The 19,554-nt window shown below is 36.8% G+C and overlaps 1 protein-coding gene across 3 annotated transcripts; it reads right to left on the bottom strand.

Annotated features, from left to right (window-relative positions):
• Nucleotides 1-1,403: 1,403 nt before the first annotated feature.
• On the bottom strand, nt 1,404-5,588 carry LOC143884689 (uncharacterized). 3 transcript variants are annotated; one of them, XM_077388411.1, is made up of 5 exons: nt 5,454-5,582; nt 4,726-5,009; nt 4,212-4,252; nt 2,826-3,292; nt 1,404-1,816 (listed from the first exon to the last, which is right to left on the bottom strand). In XM_077388411.1, the coding sequence occupies exons 4-5, from the start codon at nt 3,061-3,063 to the stop codon at nt 1,671-1,673; spliced, it is 384 nt and encodes a 127-aa protein (XP_077244526.1). In that variant the 5' UTR covers nt 3,064-3,292; nt 4,212-4,252; nt 4,726-5,009; nt 5,454-5,582; the 3' UTR covers nt 1,404-1,670. The 3 variants fall into 3 exon arrangements, with proteins under 3 accessions (XP_077244526.1, XP_077244517.1, XP_077244535.1); XM_077388402.1 differs by lacking the exon at nt 4,726-5,009 and having other exon boundaries at nt 5,454-5,588; XM_077388420.1 differs by lacking the exons at nt 4,212-4,252; nt 4,726-5,009.
• Nucleotides 5,589-19,554: the final 13,966 nt, after the last annotated feature.

Here is a 19,554-nt window from a genome sequence, read left to right on the forward strand (position 1 = left end):
TGAATCCCAGTTAAACTAGGAAATGGACAGACTTCGTTGAATCTCTAATAAATCCCTGTCGTTTTTTCTTCCAAATTCCGCATCTTGTTTTCTCCCACTCTCTCTTAGTCCGAATCTCAAACAAGAGAAGAAGTGGAGGTGTCCTTTTATTGTATTCTTATGGGAAGTGATATTACCACTCCGCCCATTTTCGCTCTTTTAGTTATGGAGAAACAATACGCGTGGAGATATAATTTTTCCTTATAAGAAAAGTATTGGACAGTAACAAATGTGCAGTAACTCACCACCTTGTTTTTTATGGAAGTTACAAACCAGATTCAGAAAAGGATTTTCCTAGCGAAGAGTCCTAAGGGCATATTTTGATGTAGGTAAAGTTTTTATTTTGATAAAACTTTCCTCAATAAATTCTAGGAAGTTAACGGACACGAGCGAAACATTTTTTTTTAATGACATAGGGATGCATTTTTGGGCAGGACTAACTAAACCCTATGGATGCATGAAATCACCCTTAAACCATGCGCATTGGGTCACTCAGAGGGGGACGTGAGCCAAAGGTTAAAATTTAAAAGTCCTGAAAATTGAAGTATGTGAACCAGACCACAAAATTCAAAATTCCCAAAAAAAAAAAAGGTAGAAAAAACCTTGTTGGGAAGTTCTATTTTCCAAGAAAGTAGATTACCTACGTCCAAACATGCACTGAGAGTCAGTTTTGATGCCGGAAATGGATGCACGAAGACGAAGTTTTAAAACACTCAAGCAAATCTACCCATTTTTCCCAAGAGTCGGTTTTAATGCCAGAAATGGATGCACGAAGACGAAGTTTTAAAATACTCAAACAAATCTACTCATTTTTCCCTCCACAAATGGAAGGGTTAGGATGATCCAATGGAGCTGATTTTTTGTGGACATCCTATCTATGATAGGGCCTTCCAAATTGGTCCCACGCTGTTTCTGCACTCAAGCGCAGATAAGCTTATCTAAGCTCGAGCAATTAATTCAGCCTCTGCCCTCAAGCAGCTTCAATCATTAGTTGGATTGACCCTCTGCATTGATTCAACCTGCTTATCTGGAACGCTCTGTAGTATTTAAGTGTCCATATGGATTGACTTGAAACTAGAATGTTAGTTAATCGTCGTTTTCTAGGCAGATGGCTAGGATTATCACTTGCATGTGACTTTTAGGCTATTGTCATTTATATAAACAGAAATGGATCAACGACCCAGACTAACCAAAAGTGTATGTTTACTGAATGTAATTCACACAATTATGATTATTGCAACTGTTAAGATGCCGGTAGAAATTATTCAGATTATTGAAACTGTATGAGAGACACCATAAGAGTGGCCACTGTTATCCAGATTATTCATGGCCACGCCTGTTGTTGTGGAAATGCCGTTACCAAATTCCTACTAAATTAGAAATTAATTTCACTTCCGCCATCCACAATACACAACTTGGAATCTTCTATTATCAGCAGAGATTGAGAGGGAGCAGAATAATCACTTCCACAATGCCCCTCACTAATTGTGCAATTTGTGGAATTCTCTGCACCGACATTATCGAAGCCAAGATTTACACTGTTCAGCATCTCGGATCTAGGTAACGGTTCATCAACTAGGCGCAATATGGTTCCCCAGCTCGAACCATTTTCCCACCGAGAATCGTCCCCGTCAAAAAACTGCGAAACTAGGTCTTTGTTGGATGTTTCGATCAATAGCCCGCCTCTTGTTGGACAACGACTCCTGTTCGTTACCATCTACAACCCAATGGTGGGAAAGGTTTGATTCGATTCTCAAAGTAGTTTCGCAAATCCCATCTGCAAATAAGATTAGATTAAAATATGCTTATTTGCAAATAGGAAACTGGATTCCAAAGATGCTTACTTAATACCAAGTGAATATTTTTAAAATTTAATGGTGGTTGGTTATTTGACAACTATAGCCCATGTGAGTAGGTTAAAAAACAGTTTGCGGGTAGATGGAAGCTTGTTGTGGTTCGGTCGAGTTTCAGATTTTCCGTCTTGAATTAGCCGTGGCTCAAGCGTCGCTATGGGAGAGCAACTTGGATTAGGCTCGACCCAAATTGACAGCTTCCAGCTGATTTTGGCTTGGGTGGGTAAAAGACAACCCGATTGGGTTATGCCTAAGGTCTTGGACAACTCGATCCAACTACGTCCACCTAATATTTTTTTACTGCGATTTTTAAAATCTCAAAGTTATTTGTTTATATTTTTTTCAGTTTAAGCCGTAGGCGAATCCAAAACCAACCCTCCTCGATTTCAGAAATCAGGTCAGATGGGTTGGATTAGGGTTGGGAGATTTAGAGGCAGGTTGGGTTAAGATTGACCCTTCCAAACGTGAGGTTCAGAATAGGTAAGATTTGTATTGAGAAAATGCCCACCTTGGATAGGCTGAGTTAAGGTAATTGCCTTTTATTGATGATAGTAAAAGTAGATTTTGCAGGCAAATCCTCTTTCAGAAATCGTGTCGTGCTTTTGAGCGTACGTGGTACATCAAAAGTTCCGCACTTGGTATGGTATTCGACCCAACAGCGGCCTCTTAAAAAAGTGGGCTGCCTTAGGATCAAATATCAAGGGTGGTATCCGCCTGCATGTTACTTCATGCGGTACCACCCAGGATATTTGATCCTAAGGCAGCCCACTTTCTTAAGAGGCCGCTGTTGGATCGAATAATAAGTGCAGAACTTTTGATGTACCGCCTATGCTACAACACCATATAATATCTCTTATAATTCAGATAATATTAAAAAATGAAGAAATCGATACTCCATCCACATATAAAGAGCAAAGAAGTTTAGACTCGTACCTCTTTTCCTAACATGAAATAGCATGCGTAGTTCCTCGTCGAGATCGACATGCAACAGAAGGTTCTCTAGAGCCAATGGGTTGGTGGTATCGGTGGCAGTGGGCCCCATCATGAAAGAAATATCGGCCCCACCAACATCGAGCTTAGCTGACACGGCTGAAGCAGAGTCTTCGGATGCCTCACCACTCTTATCATTTCTGTTAACGGAAACTAAAGCTGATGAAACCTCACTGATCATATCGTTGACATTAACAGAAACTAAAGCTGATGAAGGCTTCGAAACGAAATTTGGAAGAAGATCTCCACTGTTAATCACTTCCTCTGGCCTCCTCGCTTATCATCTCATGAATCGGATATTCCCATACGTTAATATCCAATACAACGGGAATCTTCGTCATCTTTTCAGCCTCCTTGCCAACATGGGTCAGACTTGCGACGACATTCCCCTCCCATCTCCTCCATGAAAACTACAAAGAACATAGAGAGAACAAAGTAGCTAAGGAATTAGAGCCAAGTACAAAAAAGGTTGTGAATATATAGGGAGAGAGACTGCCAGTGTGGCTTAGCAGATTCTGCCACGTAGGATCTCACTCTAGGTTAAAATCCATCTTCCTAATTTTTAATTTTTTAGCCCACTTTTAAGAGGCTGCTGTTAGATCGAATACCAAGTGCGGAAATTTTGATGAACCGCGTACGCTCAAGCACCATATAATATCTCTTATAATTCAGATTAGGGGTGCAAGTTTGACCCTATGAGCCCTGACCCGCCCTGAGCCCGAACAGGGTCAGGGTTGGAAAATCTGACCCTGAGAGCGGGTTTGGGTACATTTTTTTGGCCCTGACTCAGGGTCGGGTCGGGTCGGGTTTAGGGTTGATACCCCTGGCCGACCCGACCCCTTTACACTTTACCACGGCCCGCCTTGACCCACCCGACCCTGTTTACACTTTACCCGCTGCCCACCCTTGAGCCTTTCTGTTTTTCATTTCTCCATCTATTGGGTTTTGGTTATGTATTTATCACCAAAAATCATATATCAATTAGAATAATAGATTGTGTGGAAGTATTTTGATTTTTTACAATAAAACAGACCGAAAACATGTAAAATTGCTCGGCTCGATCGGACCCAAGCAGGGCCAGCCCGGCCCGGCCCGGCCGAATTAGGGCCAATCAGGGCGGGCAAGGGTTGGGCTGAACCCTATAAGGCGGGCATTGGGTTGAGTATTTTCGGCCCTGACTCAGGGTCAAGGCTAAGGTAATGGCAGCTAGGGTTAGGCTAGGGTTTTGCAAAACCCGACGCTGTTGCAGCCCTAATTCAGATAATATTAAAAAACAAAGAAATCGATACTCCATCGACATATAAAGAGCAAAGAAGTTTAGACTCGTACCTCTTTTTCCTATATCACCCATTCCATTCAACATCTTAATCCTGTCAATTTACATACATATAAGCACAATGAAACAAGAAAAGCAACGGTATTTTCATTTCTTGTTTTGGTTACTTCTACCATTTCAGTTTTTCATTTCTTGTTTTGGTTACTTCTACATTTCAGTTTTACTCAAGCTCGTTTGTTAGAGCTTCAATTAACTAGTTATGGAGAAACAAAAGGGGTGGAGATAGGATTTACAGTCATGCAAGCTTGCTTATAATGAAAAGTGGCCATTCAAGCATATCTGCATGTAATTAATTCTGAATTAAGGTAACCGTGTGGTGTGTGATGTTAAACAATTTAAGCTAAAGTCTGAATCTACACCGTGATGTGATGTGAAACTATTAGTGATGGGTTTCCTTTTCATAATTTAAAGGGAAATAATATGATTATACTTAATTTAGTAGGTTTGATACCATCATAAATTGAAGGTCCTTTCAGATAAAAATGGAACAAGGCTGGTTGGAATTACCTTTTTAAGTGGGTAAAAACAGATTTGCTAGGGACTTTCAAAGAACGGCATTTAGTGCCGCACTGTTACATGAGACAGCGGCCACCTCAGAAGATTTATATGAACAAGCCAGCCGCGATGTCGTCTTTGTTGTGATCTGTTTTTCTAACTTCACTTCTTCCCAAAATCTCATGAGGTAAGTTATTTGTTGTCTAACCCAATAGAAGTATTGTTGCCCCATGCTTAAATATGCAAATGATGATTAACAAAGGCCACGTTTGGAATTTGGATTGTAGGAAATATTTCTGGTGAAAAAAATTCCTAAGAAAATTATTTTCGCCAAATAGAACAGATTACAAGATAAGAAAGCTGAAACAGAAAAACAACAGAACAAGACATGGCTGATCAAGGCGGAAAATAATCAGCCAAATGAAAAATAAGAAATTTATGAAAAAAATTCTTTTCCAAAACTTTTCTTCAATCTAAACAGTGCCAATATGTTTCCGCACTTTCCGCACTTTCGGAAATGGAAAAGTCATTCACGTGAAAAAGAAAGTTCCAATAAAAAGTAAAACAAAAGAATCAGAAGACAGACTTGAGAAAAACAGATTAAAAAACTGAATACACTCGGAAAAAAAAACACACACACACAATTTGAGAGAATAAAACCCAAATGGAAAATGGCCAGACTTAGTTGAATAGCTACCAAATAGATGAAAAATTCTAGAAAGGAAAGAATAAACCCTCACCTTCTTAAGATGACTCCGTCTCTTTTTCTTACTCATCTCTGCTATCTTGCCTCTCTTCTCTCTCAGCCCTATTGTGGAACAACAAGAGGAGGTGTCCTTTTATAATAATCCTAAGGGTAGTGATAACTCCACCCTGTTTTTTTCATTTTCACGATTTCTTCTTATTCGGTGGAGATATAATAATGAGGCTTTTGCAAAAAAAATCCTAATACTTTGCTTTATTTGGAAAAAGAATCTTCTAGATTGACAATTTGGTAACAGCTGGAGTCATGACGTTTGAATTACCTTTACGTGGATAGACAATACGTGGACTGCCAAAAATAACCTTGTAAAAGGACCAAAATATCCATGACATTCAATTATAAGTTCCCATTTAAGGATGTGGGAATATCCCGGACGATTTTCAAAGATCTTAGAAAATCGTTTAGGAGAAGAAGATATCGAGAAGGGTTAGTAAAGGGGAAGGCTAGCTGATTTTTTGCCTCTGAAGGGGAGGTGTGTTTAGGATGAACTCTATTTGGGGAGGTGTGTTCAGGAAAACTAAACGCCAAGTAGGATGGACGCTACATGGGGAGGTGTGTTTAGGAGAATAAGTAGTAAGAGAGAGCTAATTTTTTTGCCTAAGTATTCTACTTAACACCTCTTTAGAAATAGAATCGTTTTGGGAGCGAACATAATCCAAACCATCCATTTGATTGCTTACAATGTAAATAGGTTGTGCCCCAAAAATCAATTCAATGGGATGATTGGAACTCTCCAATCTATAGATGTTTCCATAATATGCAGTTTCTCTTTAGTTTGGAGGGCTTGAATCATCAGATGGAAGGGCTAGGATCATCAGATGGAAATGAGATTTTGGGGTGTAGCCTATTTACGTCGTGGCCCATCAAATGGACTGTTTGGATCATCCAATGGTGTGGCAGGCCGTACAATACTTCATTTTGTAAATTATGGGTGGGGTCAACAATGTTGGGCCCACCAATGGAGAGAGAATACAATATGGAAACATTGCTTGATGTGATTTAGAGAGAGAGATTTGAAGATATATTGAAGATGACCTTTATATCAAGAGAATGCAATCCAAAAGAGAATCAGGGAGCTTTATTCGGTATTAGAAAGTTATTATTCGGAAGTAAATATTAAATTGAGTAAAGAGAGAATCGTTGGATTGTTGAGAAAGGGATGCCCCCCCCCCCGATATTGTAGGAAACAATCCATAATAGCAATATGATTTTAAGGTGCCATTATAGGAGATTTGGTGTTTATGTTTTTTTGCGTTAAATCTAAAGAAGATGCCACGTAGGATCAAACGCCAGATGGGGGGACTGTCCACGTGAACAGTGAAACTAATAGATTACTAGGGATGTCTCCTGCTTGTCTGCAAACATGGTATGCCAGGAACTCCCAACAAAATTCAACCAAAAAACACTGCAGGTAATTTTTTTGGTAGATAGATTTCTCAGGACAACCCCCACCATTGCTCTACATGGGTGACAACCAAACACCACTCACCACTACTTATGACTATTCTATGAGGTATCTACAAGGTAACCATAGGGCTTATCTCCTCCCTGTTGACTGCTTACACTGTTTACTCTACGAGGTAACTAGGTGCAACCAAAGTGACAACCTAGGTGGGACTTAGGGCACTCCGATGGATGTCCCGATTCAAAATAGATCACGAAAGCAGTTTGAAAATGATCCGACGTACTATTAAGAAACCTGAGACCGAGACATATAGATCCGATCCTAAATGGATCCATTGATAGCCCTACTTATGATTAAGTTATGTTTCGGCCAACCCATTAAATATATAGAAAACTAGTGGGACTCCCTGTGCGATGCACTGAAAGACTAAAGAAATATGTTTTAAAATGTATTTTTCCTAAAAGGATGCAATTTGGAAATGCAGTGTGCCTAAAACCCTAAGGGAAAAAGACTGACAATTTTTTAAAATTAAATGTTGAAATAAAAGCCGAAATTATATTTGACAATATTGAAATAAAATTTTAAAAAATGATATTTCCTCACTTCTCTCTTAACCCTAATGTGGAACAAGAGGAGGAGGTGTCGTTTTATAATAATCCTAAGGGTAGTGATATCTCCACCCCTTTTTTCATTTTCCATTGCCTATCATATACAACAAAAAGAACCTTTCAAAAATGGAAATGGGAGTTAACAATGAAATAAAATAAAGTTCTCATTTTTTTAGCATTGACGAAATATGCTTACAAAAGGTACTTCATATTGAGGGGATAAGAAATCATTTGTCTATAAAGAATCACATCAGATGTACAATGGTCTATCAAGAAATTTGAAGTAGATGAGTTGGACAGATATAAAGCTTGCATACTAGCCAAGCAAAATGTGCTCAAGAACAACTAATTTACATTAGACATTTTCACTGTATAGTCCAAAAGGCCTACAAACTAACCAACTATTTCCACTGCCTAATCGAGGGCAGCACTAGAAAGCAAAAAATCCTAAACAACTTTGGCTATTCTGTTACATAAAACCCAATAGCGATGCCCATTCTCCGTGGTGAGGATTGCCACAAAGGTTAAAGCAATTGGAAATTGTAATTGGCACCGGTCTTCGTCAAGGTTAAGAAGATCAACATAGTGAAGCCATCAACGCGTTTGGTTGGTGGAGTGGAGTAGGCCTCGTGTTTGACGACCGAACCACTTTAAATCTCGGGTGCACTCTTTCTTGACTCTTGCTCTTTTCATTTGCATTGCGCTTTAGGGTTAGTAAAGGGGAAGGCTAGCTGATTTTTTGCCTCTGAAGGGGAGGTGTGTTTAGGATGAACTCTATTTGGGGAGGTGTGTTCAGGAAAACTAAACGCCAAGTAGGATGGACGCTACATGGGGAGGTGTGTTTAGGAGAATAACTAGTAAGAGAGAGCTAATTTTTTTGCCTAAGTATTCTACTTAACACCTCTTTAGAAATAGAATCGTTTTGGGAGCGAACATGATCCAAACCATCCATTTGATTGCTTACAATGTAAATAGGTTGTGCCCCAAAAATCATTTCAATGGGATGATTGGAACCCTCCAATCTATAGATGTTTCCATAATATGCAGTTTCTCTTTAGTTTGGAGGGCTAGAATCATCAGATGGAAGGGCTAGGATCATCAGATGGAAATGAGATTTTGGGGTGTAGCCTATTTACGTCGTGGCCCATCAAATGGACTGTTTTGATCATCCAATGGTGTGGCAGGCCGTACAATACTTCATTTTGTAAAATATGGGTGGGGTCAACAATGTTGGGCCCACCAATGGAGAGAGAATACAATATGGAAACATTGCTTGATGTGATTTAGAGAGAGAGATTTGAAGATATATTGAAGATGACCTTTATATCAAGAGAATGCAATCCAAAAGAGAATCAGGGAGCTTTATTCGGTATTAGAAAGTTATTATTCGGAAGTAAATATTAAAAAGTTAATTGAGTAAAGAGAGAATCGTTGGATTGTTGAGAAAGGGATCCCCCCCCCCCCCCCGATATTGTAGGAAACAATCCATAATAGCAATATGATTTTAAGGTGCCATAATAGGAGATTTGGTGTTTATGTTTTTTGCGTTAAATCTAAAGAAGATGCCACGTAAGATCAAACGCCAGATGGGGGGACTGTCCACGTGAAAAGTGAAACTAATAGATTACTAGGGATGTCTCCTGCTTGTCTGCAGACATGGCATGCAGACACTACAGGTAATTTTTTTGGTAGATAGATTTCTCAGGACAACCCCCACCATTGCTCTACGTGGTTGACAACCAAACACCACTCACCACTACTTACTACTATTCTATGAGGTATCTACAAGGTAACCATAGGGCTTATCTCCTCCCTGTTGACTGCTTACACTGTTTACTCTACGAGGTAACTAGGTGCAACCAAAGTGACAACCTAGGTGGGACTTAGGGCACTCCGATGAATGTCCTGATTCAAAATAGATCACGAAAGCAGTTTGAAAATGATCCGACGTACTATTAAGAAACTTGAGACCGAGACATAGATCCGATCCTAAATGGATCCATTTAATGCCCTACCTATGATTAAGTTATGTTTCGGCCAACCCATTAAATATATAGAAAACTAGTGGGACTCCCTGTGCGATGCACTGAAAGACTAAAGAAATATGTTTTAAAATGTATTTTTCCTAAAAGGATGCAATTTGGAAATGCAGTGTGCCTAAAACCCTAAGGAAAAAAGACTGACAATTTTTTAAAATTAAAATGTTGAAATAAAAGCCGAAATTATATTTGACAATATTGAAATAAAATTTTAAAAAATGATATTTCCTCACTTCTCTCTTAGCCCTAATGTGGAACAAGAGGAGGAGGTGTCGTTTTATAATAATCCTAAGGGTAGTGATATCTCGACCCCTTTTTTCATTTTCCATTGCCTATCATATACAACAAAAAGACCCTTTCAAAAATGGAAATGGGAGTTAACAATGAAATAAAATAAAGTTCTCATATTTTTAGCATTGACGAAATATGCTTACCAAAGGTACTTCATATTGAGGGGATAAGAAATCATTTGTCTATAAAGAATCACATCAGATGTACAATGGTCTATCAAAAAATTTGAAGTAGATGAGTTCGACAGATATAAATCTTGCATACTAGCCAAGCAAAATGTGCTCAAGAACAACTAATTTACATTAGACATTTTCACTGTATAGTCCAAAAGGCCTACAAACTAACCAACTATTTCCACCGCCTAATCGAGGGCAGCACTAGAAAGCAAAAAATCCTAAACAACTTTGGCTACTCTGTTACATAAAACCCAATAGCGATGCCAACAGGTTGTTAGAGAAAAAGGGACTTCGAAGATGTCATTCCTCAACATGTATAATCCAGAGCATGATAAAAACTTAATAAAAAATGAAATTCTACCCAAAAATCAGGATGAAAAAAAGTTACACTACTATTGCAAAATTAGCACCATTCAGAAGAACTCCACCACAACGATAAGAAAAGAGAGGAGATTGTGTACCTTATTTTGCGTTATGCTTCATCATTCATCATTCATAATCTTTTTCTTATTATTGGAGAGTTTTCTAGATAGAATCTCCTGTTTAAGGGGGATCATTGCGAGATTTAGTGGAGCCTTCATTGTGTTGAAAGAAACTGAAGAGTAGAAAGAGCAAATCTCCCAACCTTTACCTTTGGATCATTGTAGAATCGGAGAGGGCAAATCGATCTATTAACTGCCCGTCTTGGCAATCATTCTCCATCACGACAGGAACCCATCCATGTTGTCTTATTATATGAAAATGGTAAGTTCTTTCAAGCTCGGTATGTATAATTATGGTAGTGAGACGGTGGAATTGGAGAGGAATCGTCAATGGAAACGGTGAAGTCCAACAGATTTCCATATTAAGGGTGGGGAGATTGAGGTATGGAAAGGGCCATGTAGAATTTATACGCCAATTTCGCCGAAGGATGCTTGGAGAGAATTGGAAACGATTCGGCCTCAAGTTCACCTAATTAATTTTTATAAATGCTCTTTACATATTTTGATTTTCTGGTGAAAAATTATGAATGGGTTGTCATGTAGGAAAATAAGCTGGCATGTAGATTTGAGGGGGAAGGGGAGGCTTTCCACGTAGGCATGAACAGTGAAACCTACCTTCCTCCTAATAATATATATAGATTCTTATACATGGGTGGATCAAAATGTCCCTTCCCATTAAATCATGACTTGTAAAATTGTGGGAACCACCATATACATGGGCTTGTATGGTTGGGAATATCATTTTTAGTTTCATGGCATTCTGTAAAACATAGACACTGAGAATTTGAACAAACCAACATGATTCATTGATGTTTACTTTTCCTATTGTGGGTGCTTGACTGTTTTCTTCCGTATTGGAATATCACTTACTTCTCGGCTTTGTCTATTGTAGCATAGAACCCTTTTGAAGTGGTCGATTAATTTGCAGCAGGTGGGGGACGTAAGAAAAGCAGATGGATATTGAAATCCCAGTTCAGCCATAATATTTCAAGGTTGTTGATATCGGCACTATCATTTTTGATAATTGTACTAACTCATCTCATCGTTTATCGTTTAAACAGCTCTCAAAAGTTATTACGTTTAAACAGCTCTCAAAAGCAAAAAATCCTAAACAACTTTGGCTACTCTGTTACATAAAACCCAATAGCAATGCCAACAGGTTGTTAGAGAAAAAGGGACTTCGAAGATGTCATTCCTCAACATGTATAATCCAAAGCATGATAAAAAATTAATAAAAAAATGAAATTCTACCCAAAAATCATGATGAAAAATGGTGACACAACTATTGCAAAATTAGCACCATTCAGAAGAACTCCACCACAACGACAAGAAAAGAGAGGAGATTGTGTACCTTATTTTGCGTTACGCTTCATCATTCTTCATCAAGAATCTTTTTCTTATTATGGGAGAGTCTTCTAGATAGAATCTTTTGTTCAGAGCGGATCGTTGTGAGATTTAGTGGAGCCTTCATTGTGTTGAAAGAAACTGAAGAGTAGAAAGTGAAATTCCAATGTTCGGCCCGAGTATGCTTATTGGCAACTTAAGAGGAGGGAGATTAGGTTTTTATAAAATCAAATTTTTAACCTTTTGAAAACTTTTACCCAATTAAATATTAAGAGATGAAAACAATTAAGCAAGAAAGTTAAATCTAAAGCGCAATGCAAATGAAAAGAGCAAGAGTCAAGAAAGAGTGCACCCGAGATTTAAAGTGGTTCGATCGTCAAACACGAGGCCTACTCCACTCCACCAACCAAACGCGTTGATGGCTTCACTATGTTGATCTTCTTAACCTTGACGAAGACTGGTGCCAATTACAATTTCCAATTGCTTTAACCTTGGTGGCAATCCTCACCACGGAGAAAGGGCTTCGCTTCTCCGAACACTCGCTCAAATACAATGATTTGTCAAGAAAGAAAGAACACAAAAAATCCCTTCCAAAGGGTTACAATCTTGAAGAAGATGTACAAATAAGAGCCTATGATCTAAATCCTTAATCTAGATGATGAGATGCATAAAACAAGCTTGATTCACTCTTAGGATGTTCCAATATGATTCTTAAGTGTTAGAATTGGATATGGTGAAGTTTAGATCTCATATATATATATATATATATATATATATATATATATATATAGTACCCAAAAATGACCGTTTGAGGGGCATAGTCGTAATTCTGCGAAAAACCCCAACGGATATATTTTTTTCCCGACATAGTGTTCTCGGAGTTCCAAGAGACTTTCTCGGAGTTCTGAGAATTACACTCGGAGTTCCGGTAATTCAAACAGAGATTGGAATATAGTCCCTAGACCATTTCTTAGAGCTCCGAGGACTGTCTCGGAGTTCCGAGCTCTGAGTTTCGAGAAGCCTATTTCAGCAGGTTTTTAAGTTTGTTTTGCTGATTTGTTTTGGTCTAATGGACTTCCAATTTTATACATAGTTGGGATTGTTATGAGGGTTCCAAAGTCTTGGAACACCACAAGGACAAACACTTAATCATTTAGTTTATTTAGGGGTGTGTGATCACTTCATTTATGCTTCTCAAAACCTAAACTAGGATTGGATCTTTACAATCTAACAAGACTTCAAAGAATGATCTTCACATTGCATTGCTTCAAGCCTTCTTGGTTCTTGGATCTCCAATGACTTTGGCCTTCCGAATACGGTCCAATAAGAGCTTCTTGGACTTGATCCGAGCAACCTTGATATCACACTATTTATGATCTACAACTAAGACAAACAAACACATTAGTGAAATAAAATCACTTAAGTTTGGAATCATCAAAAGAAGATGGGAATGCCAAGGTGGGAATCATTGGGCTTACGGTCTCTCCCTTTTTTATGATGACAAGCACAAGAGATTTTCCAATAAAAGCGAACATATTTTTCTTACTCTAGATTTTTCTCCCCCTTTGTCATCAACAAAAAGATGGGTAAAAAAATCAAAGGGATAAAATTTTTAATTTTAAGCACCTCCTTTTTCAAGGAAAAAATCAAACATAGAACTCCCCCTATTTAGAATACTAATACAACACAAGAGGGGATTTTTAAAATCATAATAGAATGATATTCAAATTTAAGTGCAAGCCCCTAATCTCAGATAAATATATGAGTAGAATCATGTGGGGGCTTTGGGAACCCAAGCTTTCTTCGTCCCACAACTATCCCTAATCATAGATGCACATTGGAATTGATAGTGACCATAAATTCCACAATAATGGCATCTAACATGAGGGTTAGATAAACTAGTCTTATCATAAAACACATGCTTAGGTCTATGACTAGCCTTCTTCATGATTATGTCAATGATTTTATCACCATTTAAAAATCCATGAAGACATAATCTTAAGCTTTCATTTTCATTATGAAGGTTATTTGTTTTAAAAACTCATTATTCACATCTTCATAACAATTGGAAGAGCTTGCCACATTTTGAAATTTGACTATTTGGCAAGTTTTCTCATCCAAACAACCCTTAAGGGTTGCAATCTCAAGTTTAAGATTTTTAATTTGCACTTGACCTTGAGATTTGGAAGAAGATGATTCATTTTTCAACATATCAAGCTCATTTTCTAATTTGGAAATAGATTTCTTAAGAGCTTTATTTTTTGAAATTTGGGAATGCAAAGTATTACGTAATTCATCATAAGACATGCTTCCACTATCACTACTAGATGAACTATGAGAAGGGTTTGAATTTACCTCATCTTTATGGGTGAGTGTCATGAAGCATAAATCATCTTTATTTGTTTTCCTTTCACTTGAGCTTTTGCTTGAAGCACTTGATGCATCCCAAGCAGCTACAATACCTTTGTTCTTCTTCCAATCGTTCTTATTTCCTTTGTACTTCGAGGATGATGACTTGGGAAGTGGACACTCCGATTTTTTGTGTCTCGTCTTCTTACAATTGTAGCATCTTATTCCAACCTCTAAGTCACTTTCTTTTTCTTTTTATCTTTCTTGTGCTTCTTTCTCCATAAGCTTCTGAATTTTCTCAACGGTTCTTCTTCATCACAATCCGCTTCACTTGAGGATGATGAGTCCGCCTTGGAGGCTTTGAGTGCTAGGGACCTACTATCTTTTTCTTTCTCTTTTGGCTTCTCTTGTCGGCTAGTGAGGAGCATCTCATGAGTGATAAGAGATCCTAAAATCTCTTCCAAAGTGAGCTTAGAGAGATCCTTTGATTCTTGTATGGCGGTAACCTTTGGATCCCAATGTGGAGGAAGTGACCTAAGCAACTTACCCATAAGCTCATCATTAGGATAAGATTTATCAAGATTAGCCAATTCATTTGTAATTTTAGAAAATCGAGTAAACATTTCTGATATGTTTTCATATAGATTCAATCTAAACATTTCATATTTGCTCTTTAACAAGTTTACTTTAGAATCCTTGACTTGAGATGTTCCCTCATAGGTAATGGCAAGGGTATCCCAAATAATCTTGGCGGAATAAAAAAGAGCTACCCTATTAAACTCCTTCGTACATAAGGCACAAAATAAATAATTAATAGCTTTGTAGTTCAAGTTTGCTTGCCTTTTCTCTACAACATTCCATTCTTCAAATGGTTTAGGAGGCAAAGTGTATCCATTGTTAACAATATGCCAAAGCTCCACATCTATCAAAGAAGATAGATGCACATCCTTATCTTCTAATGTCCATAGTTGGTTTTGGGAATTGATTAGGTAGTCTATATTGCATATGGTGCATATACAATATGGACTACCTAATCAATTCCCAAAATACTCCCCCTTTTGGCAACAACAAAAAGGTAGGGATATGCAAGTGAAAGTGCAAGTGGGGTGTCAAGATGAAGAACAACTCATAAGAGTTATTCAAAGTCTAAATGATGTGTCAATGAAGCTCATATGATGCTTATCAAAATAGAAAACAAAGTAAAGAGCATTATAAGCATTTTTTTTGTTTCAAAAGATATGTAAGTTAAGCACAATTATAGGGGCAATAGACTGTGAGCATATCACAATGGTCTATATAAACATGAAAAAGCAACCATTTGGCTCTCCTCCTATTTATTTGTCATTGGCCCTAGGTGAAACCTATGTGAAAGGGCATGACCAGGCAAAATGGTTTAAAAGGTGAGTGATTTAAACACTTGGGCTTCATTTGCAACTTGTAAAAATGAGTCTCTACCTTAGCAAGGATATACTCAAGTATTAGACATAACTTTCAAGTTCACAAGTTGCATTGTATAGGGGATCTCTAGACATTAAGCAAAAAGGTCTCTTCCAGAGCATTGATATGCTCTGAACTATAATATAACATTTTTGAGATGATTTGTTTCTTGCTCATAAAGATTTACATATCAAAGTGAAAGCTCCCCCTGACTGAGTGCATCTAATTTAAATGTAATAGATCAAGGCACATAGAACCCATGATTTAATTAATCACCTTTAACCATTCGGATTGCTCCATTCATAAACCAATCACAATTTGAATATATGGATGAATGATTATTAGACATAGAATACGAGTTTAAGGCAGATGGTCTAATAAACACATGGATAAGAGAATGAAATCAATGAGGTACATATCCATGGCAACCAACAGATCATGTATAAATAGATAAAACTATAATGTTCCATATACATGATCAAAATGGAAGATTGATACCACATTTCTTTTATCACTTCAAGAAATGATAAAAGTGGTATTTGGAAATCTCTTGAAAGAAGTAAAATTGAACTTATTTTCTTCTATCTGGCACTATTCTACTAATGAATGTTTAGAAGAGCTTAGATCAATGCTTGACCATTTCTTCCATGTAAGGGAGCATCTTTTGACAAATCTTTCCGGATTGAGAGATTGAGTACTTGCTTTAACTCTTCTCCTTCATCAAAGGATCATCCTTGAGAGGATGATCATGAAGTGCACATGCCAGCCTTTAGACAGAGTCTTCAATTTTCTTAGTCTCTGTTCATCCTTCACAGTGGAAGAATGTAGAGATGAACAGAGAAAAATTGAGTACATCTACCATCTTATTACATCTGGCACGACGGAAGAAGACAAGTACCTTAGACAAGCTACGAAGGACATATGATTTGAGTGGAGTCCTCCGAAGCTAGAATCTTGGAAGAGTTGATGGGACATGACAAACTCAAAATATTTTTAAATCATCCCTCTTTCAAGACATTGTCATTGGCCTTTGATAATTCTTATAATGCAAAGCCTGACAATACACAATGGCTGTAGATAAGAATGTAAAAGCACAGCCATTGGATCTTATCATGATTAAAGATGTTCTAATATTTAAGATCACATGATAAGAGATTACTTCATAGGAGATATGATGATCATCTCAATCACTACTCTATGAAGAGGAGTTCTAAAGATTTTTCAAACTCTAGAACAAGATACTTATAATTGGCAGAGATAAAAACATATATGTCTATCCAAGATAAGTATAATGCCTGAGAAGATATAACAGTAAGGCACAGGCAAAGGGATCCTGTCAAAAGATGAGAGATGATTTCAAATTTAAATAATAGGACAAGACCCAACTACAACACACATGGGGCAATGTGGCTCCACATGAGTGTACTTATAATATGTGATGCACATCACACATCATATGATAAGGTGGATGGATAGAAATTGACCATCTATAGCTCCCTTTGTAAGTGACTCATACAATTTATGAATCCAAAGGGCTGTCCAACCACATAGACACCAAGGAATTTAAAGGTGAATGATTTTCAAACCACCTTTGGGCCACTAAAGCATGATTGCTATAGGTAGTCATATAATACCAAAAGAAGTGACAACCTAGCAAACCATGCTCCCCTTAAATATGTGCAAATAATATATATGTATATATAACACACAAGGCACATATGACTTATTATGGCTAAGATGCTGGCTAAAAGCCAAAGTAATTAGATGTTTTAATTAAGGGTGAGTGTACACTCTCCATCTTACAGGGTAAGAGGACTAAGAGTACTAATTGAGTGATTTTTAAATTTAAGTTTACTATCTTTACCATTTACCCAGTAGCATACAAGGGGAAAACTATAGAATATATATACTATCAATTAAGCACAATTCTATAGGACTCATATATTATAAGAGGGATCAATAGAATTCCATGGCTCATTCAATGAGAGCATTCATGGATAGTCTACCATGTTTGGACACACGAATCATGGTCCAAACATTTATGCCTATATCCACAAACCACCATATAAAAATTGGGCATTTAAGCACAAAGTGCAAAAGGCCCATGGAAAACTAAGATGTGTGAGAAATAAGTGTTCCCATCATAATGTGTTACATGATAACCATAACAATGAGAAACTGTCCAACAATGGTACTAGATTCCTATGACATTTTTAATTTTACTCAATTGAGTTTCATACATTGAATCTAGACACATTTTCAATTCTCTACACTAACAAAAATATTCATGCAGGACTGTAGAGAATAATCCAAGGAATTCAAAAGAATATCAAGTGAGAACTACCTTAAACACATGCATTCTAAAATGAACTACTATGACTACATAGTTTTATCTTAGTCATGAGAGGATATTCATTTTAAGCAATTTTGGAATACATCAATTTAACCCATTAAGATTTCTTATGCATTTAATGTCATTAAGAACATAAGAATGGGTTAGAAGGACAACTAGGTGCATAGTAATAAACATACTTACTCACCTAGGGCAAAACAGATGTCTAAGAACGGATTTGAGTGGATTTCTTTAGACATGGCTTTTAACACTCAATTTTGCTAGAAATAATATTCTTCCTAAGTTGAATATACAGAGATCTAGCAAATGCCAAAATTGTCCTAGAAAGAGTTCAAGAATGCAGGGAACGAACTTGAAAGATCAATTTGAACTCAAGGAAAAAAATGATGGTTTTTTCTATGAAAGCACATATATGGTTTTCAAATTGAATTTTCTATTGTGGATTTTCTTATGGATGCTAAGTGCACAAGTGATGTGATTTGCACTTAGACAGGCTTAATCAAGAAAGATATTCAATAAAGTGCAAAAATAAAAAAAGATGTGATCATTTAAGCTCAAAATTAAAAAGATATATCATTAAGCTCAAGAAAACTAGATACAAAATATATTCAATGAATTTAAAGTATCTACCGTGAATGTGAATGATATGACAATTTTAGCATTGCCCCTAAACTAACTCATTCACTAATTAGTTTAGAGGGAATCTTTTGGAACTCAAATCCCTTTGGTTCCATCCAAGTTTGTTTGTAGGAGTGTACATTTTCTTATCCAAACAAACTTGTTAGATTTCACAATTCCAAGCTTACACTCAGAATTGTGATGCTCAACTCTACCACAATAATTATGATTGGTAGATGAGGAGCAATTAGAATCATAAGACTTTGAAGTATGTTTATTTTTTTCTTCATGAAGTCTTTGATTTTTATTAGAGAGTTCTTCATTCATTTATTCTTCATTTTCACAAACATGTTTATATTTTTCAACAAGTTCAATGTTTGTGATTTCAAGGCTTTTAATTTCTTTCTCAAAGGCATTGCATCTTTGAAATAAGTCAACATTTTTATTTATCAAAAATATGCTCAATTGACTTAATTTTTCATTTCTTTTCAAATATTTATTTATTTCCAATTTCAAATTTTCAAATCAGAAATTAAATGTTTGAAAGAAACTTCTTTTGCAAAAGAATTTTCTGAAATCTCTTTTTGTCTAGAAATTGTATCATTTGAAAAGAAATAAACATTTTTCCCAAAGTGTTTTCTAATGAAATCCAAATATCTTTTGCATTGATACAATTTGAAATATTGTTAAAAATATTTGGAGTTAAACTACAACACAATAAAATCATTGCCTTTGAGTTCAAGGAAAATAATTTCATATCACCTTCAGTGCATTTTCTTGAAAAAAAAATTCCCTCTTTAATGACATCTAAAATGTCATTATCTATGGATTTGAGATAGGCTTGCATTTGTGCTTTCCAAGCTCCATATTTGGTTCCATCAAAGAATGGAGGAATTAGGGTGGATCGGCCTTTCTCAAAATCTATAGGGATTGTCACAGATCTTTTCTCTTGTAGATTTTTAATATTAAAAATCTC

Source organism: Tasmannia lanceolata, unplaced genomic scaffold, assembly GCF_043159265.1.
Source record: "Tasmannia lanceolata isolate RefF3 unplaced genomic scaffold, GAP_Taslan_0.1 ptg000002l, whole genome shotgun sequence".
Lineage (NCBI taxonomy): Eukaryota > Viridiplantae > Streptophyta > Magnoliopsida > Canellales > Winteraceae > Tasmannia > Tasmannia lanceolata.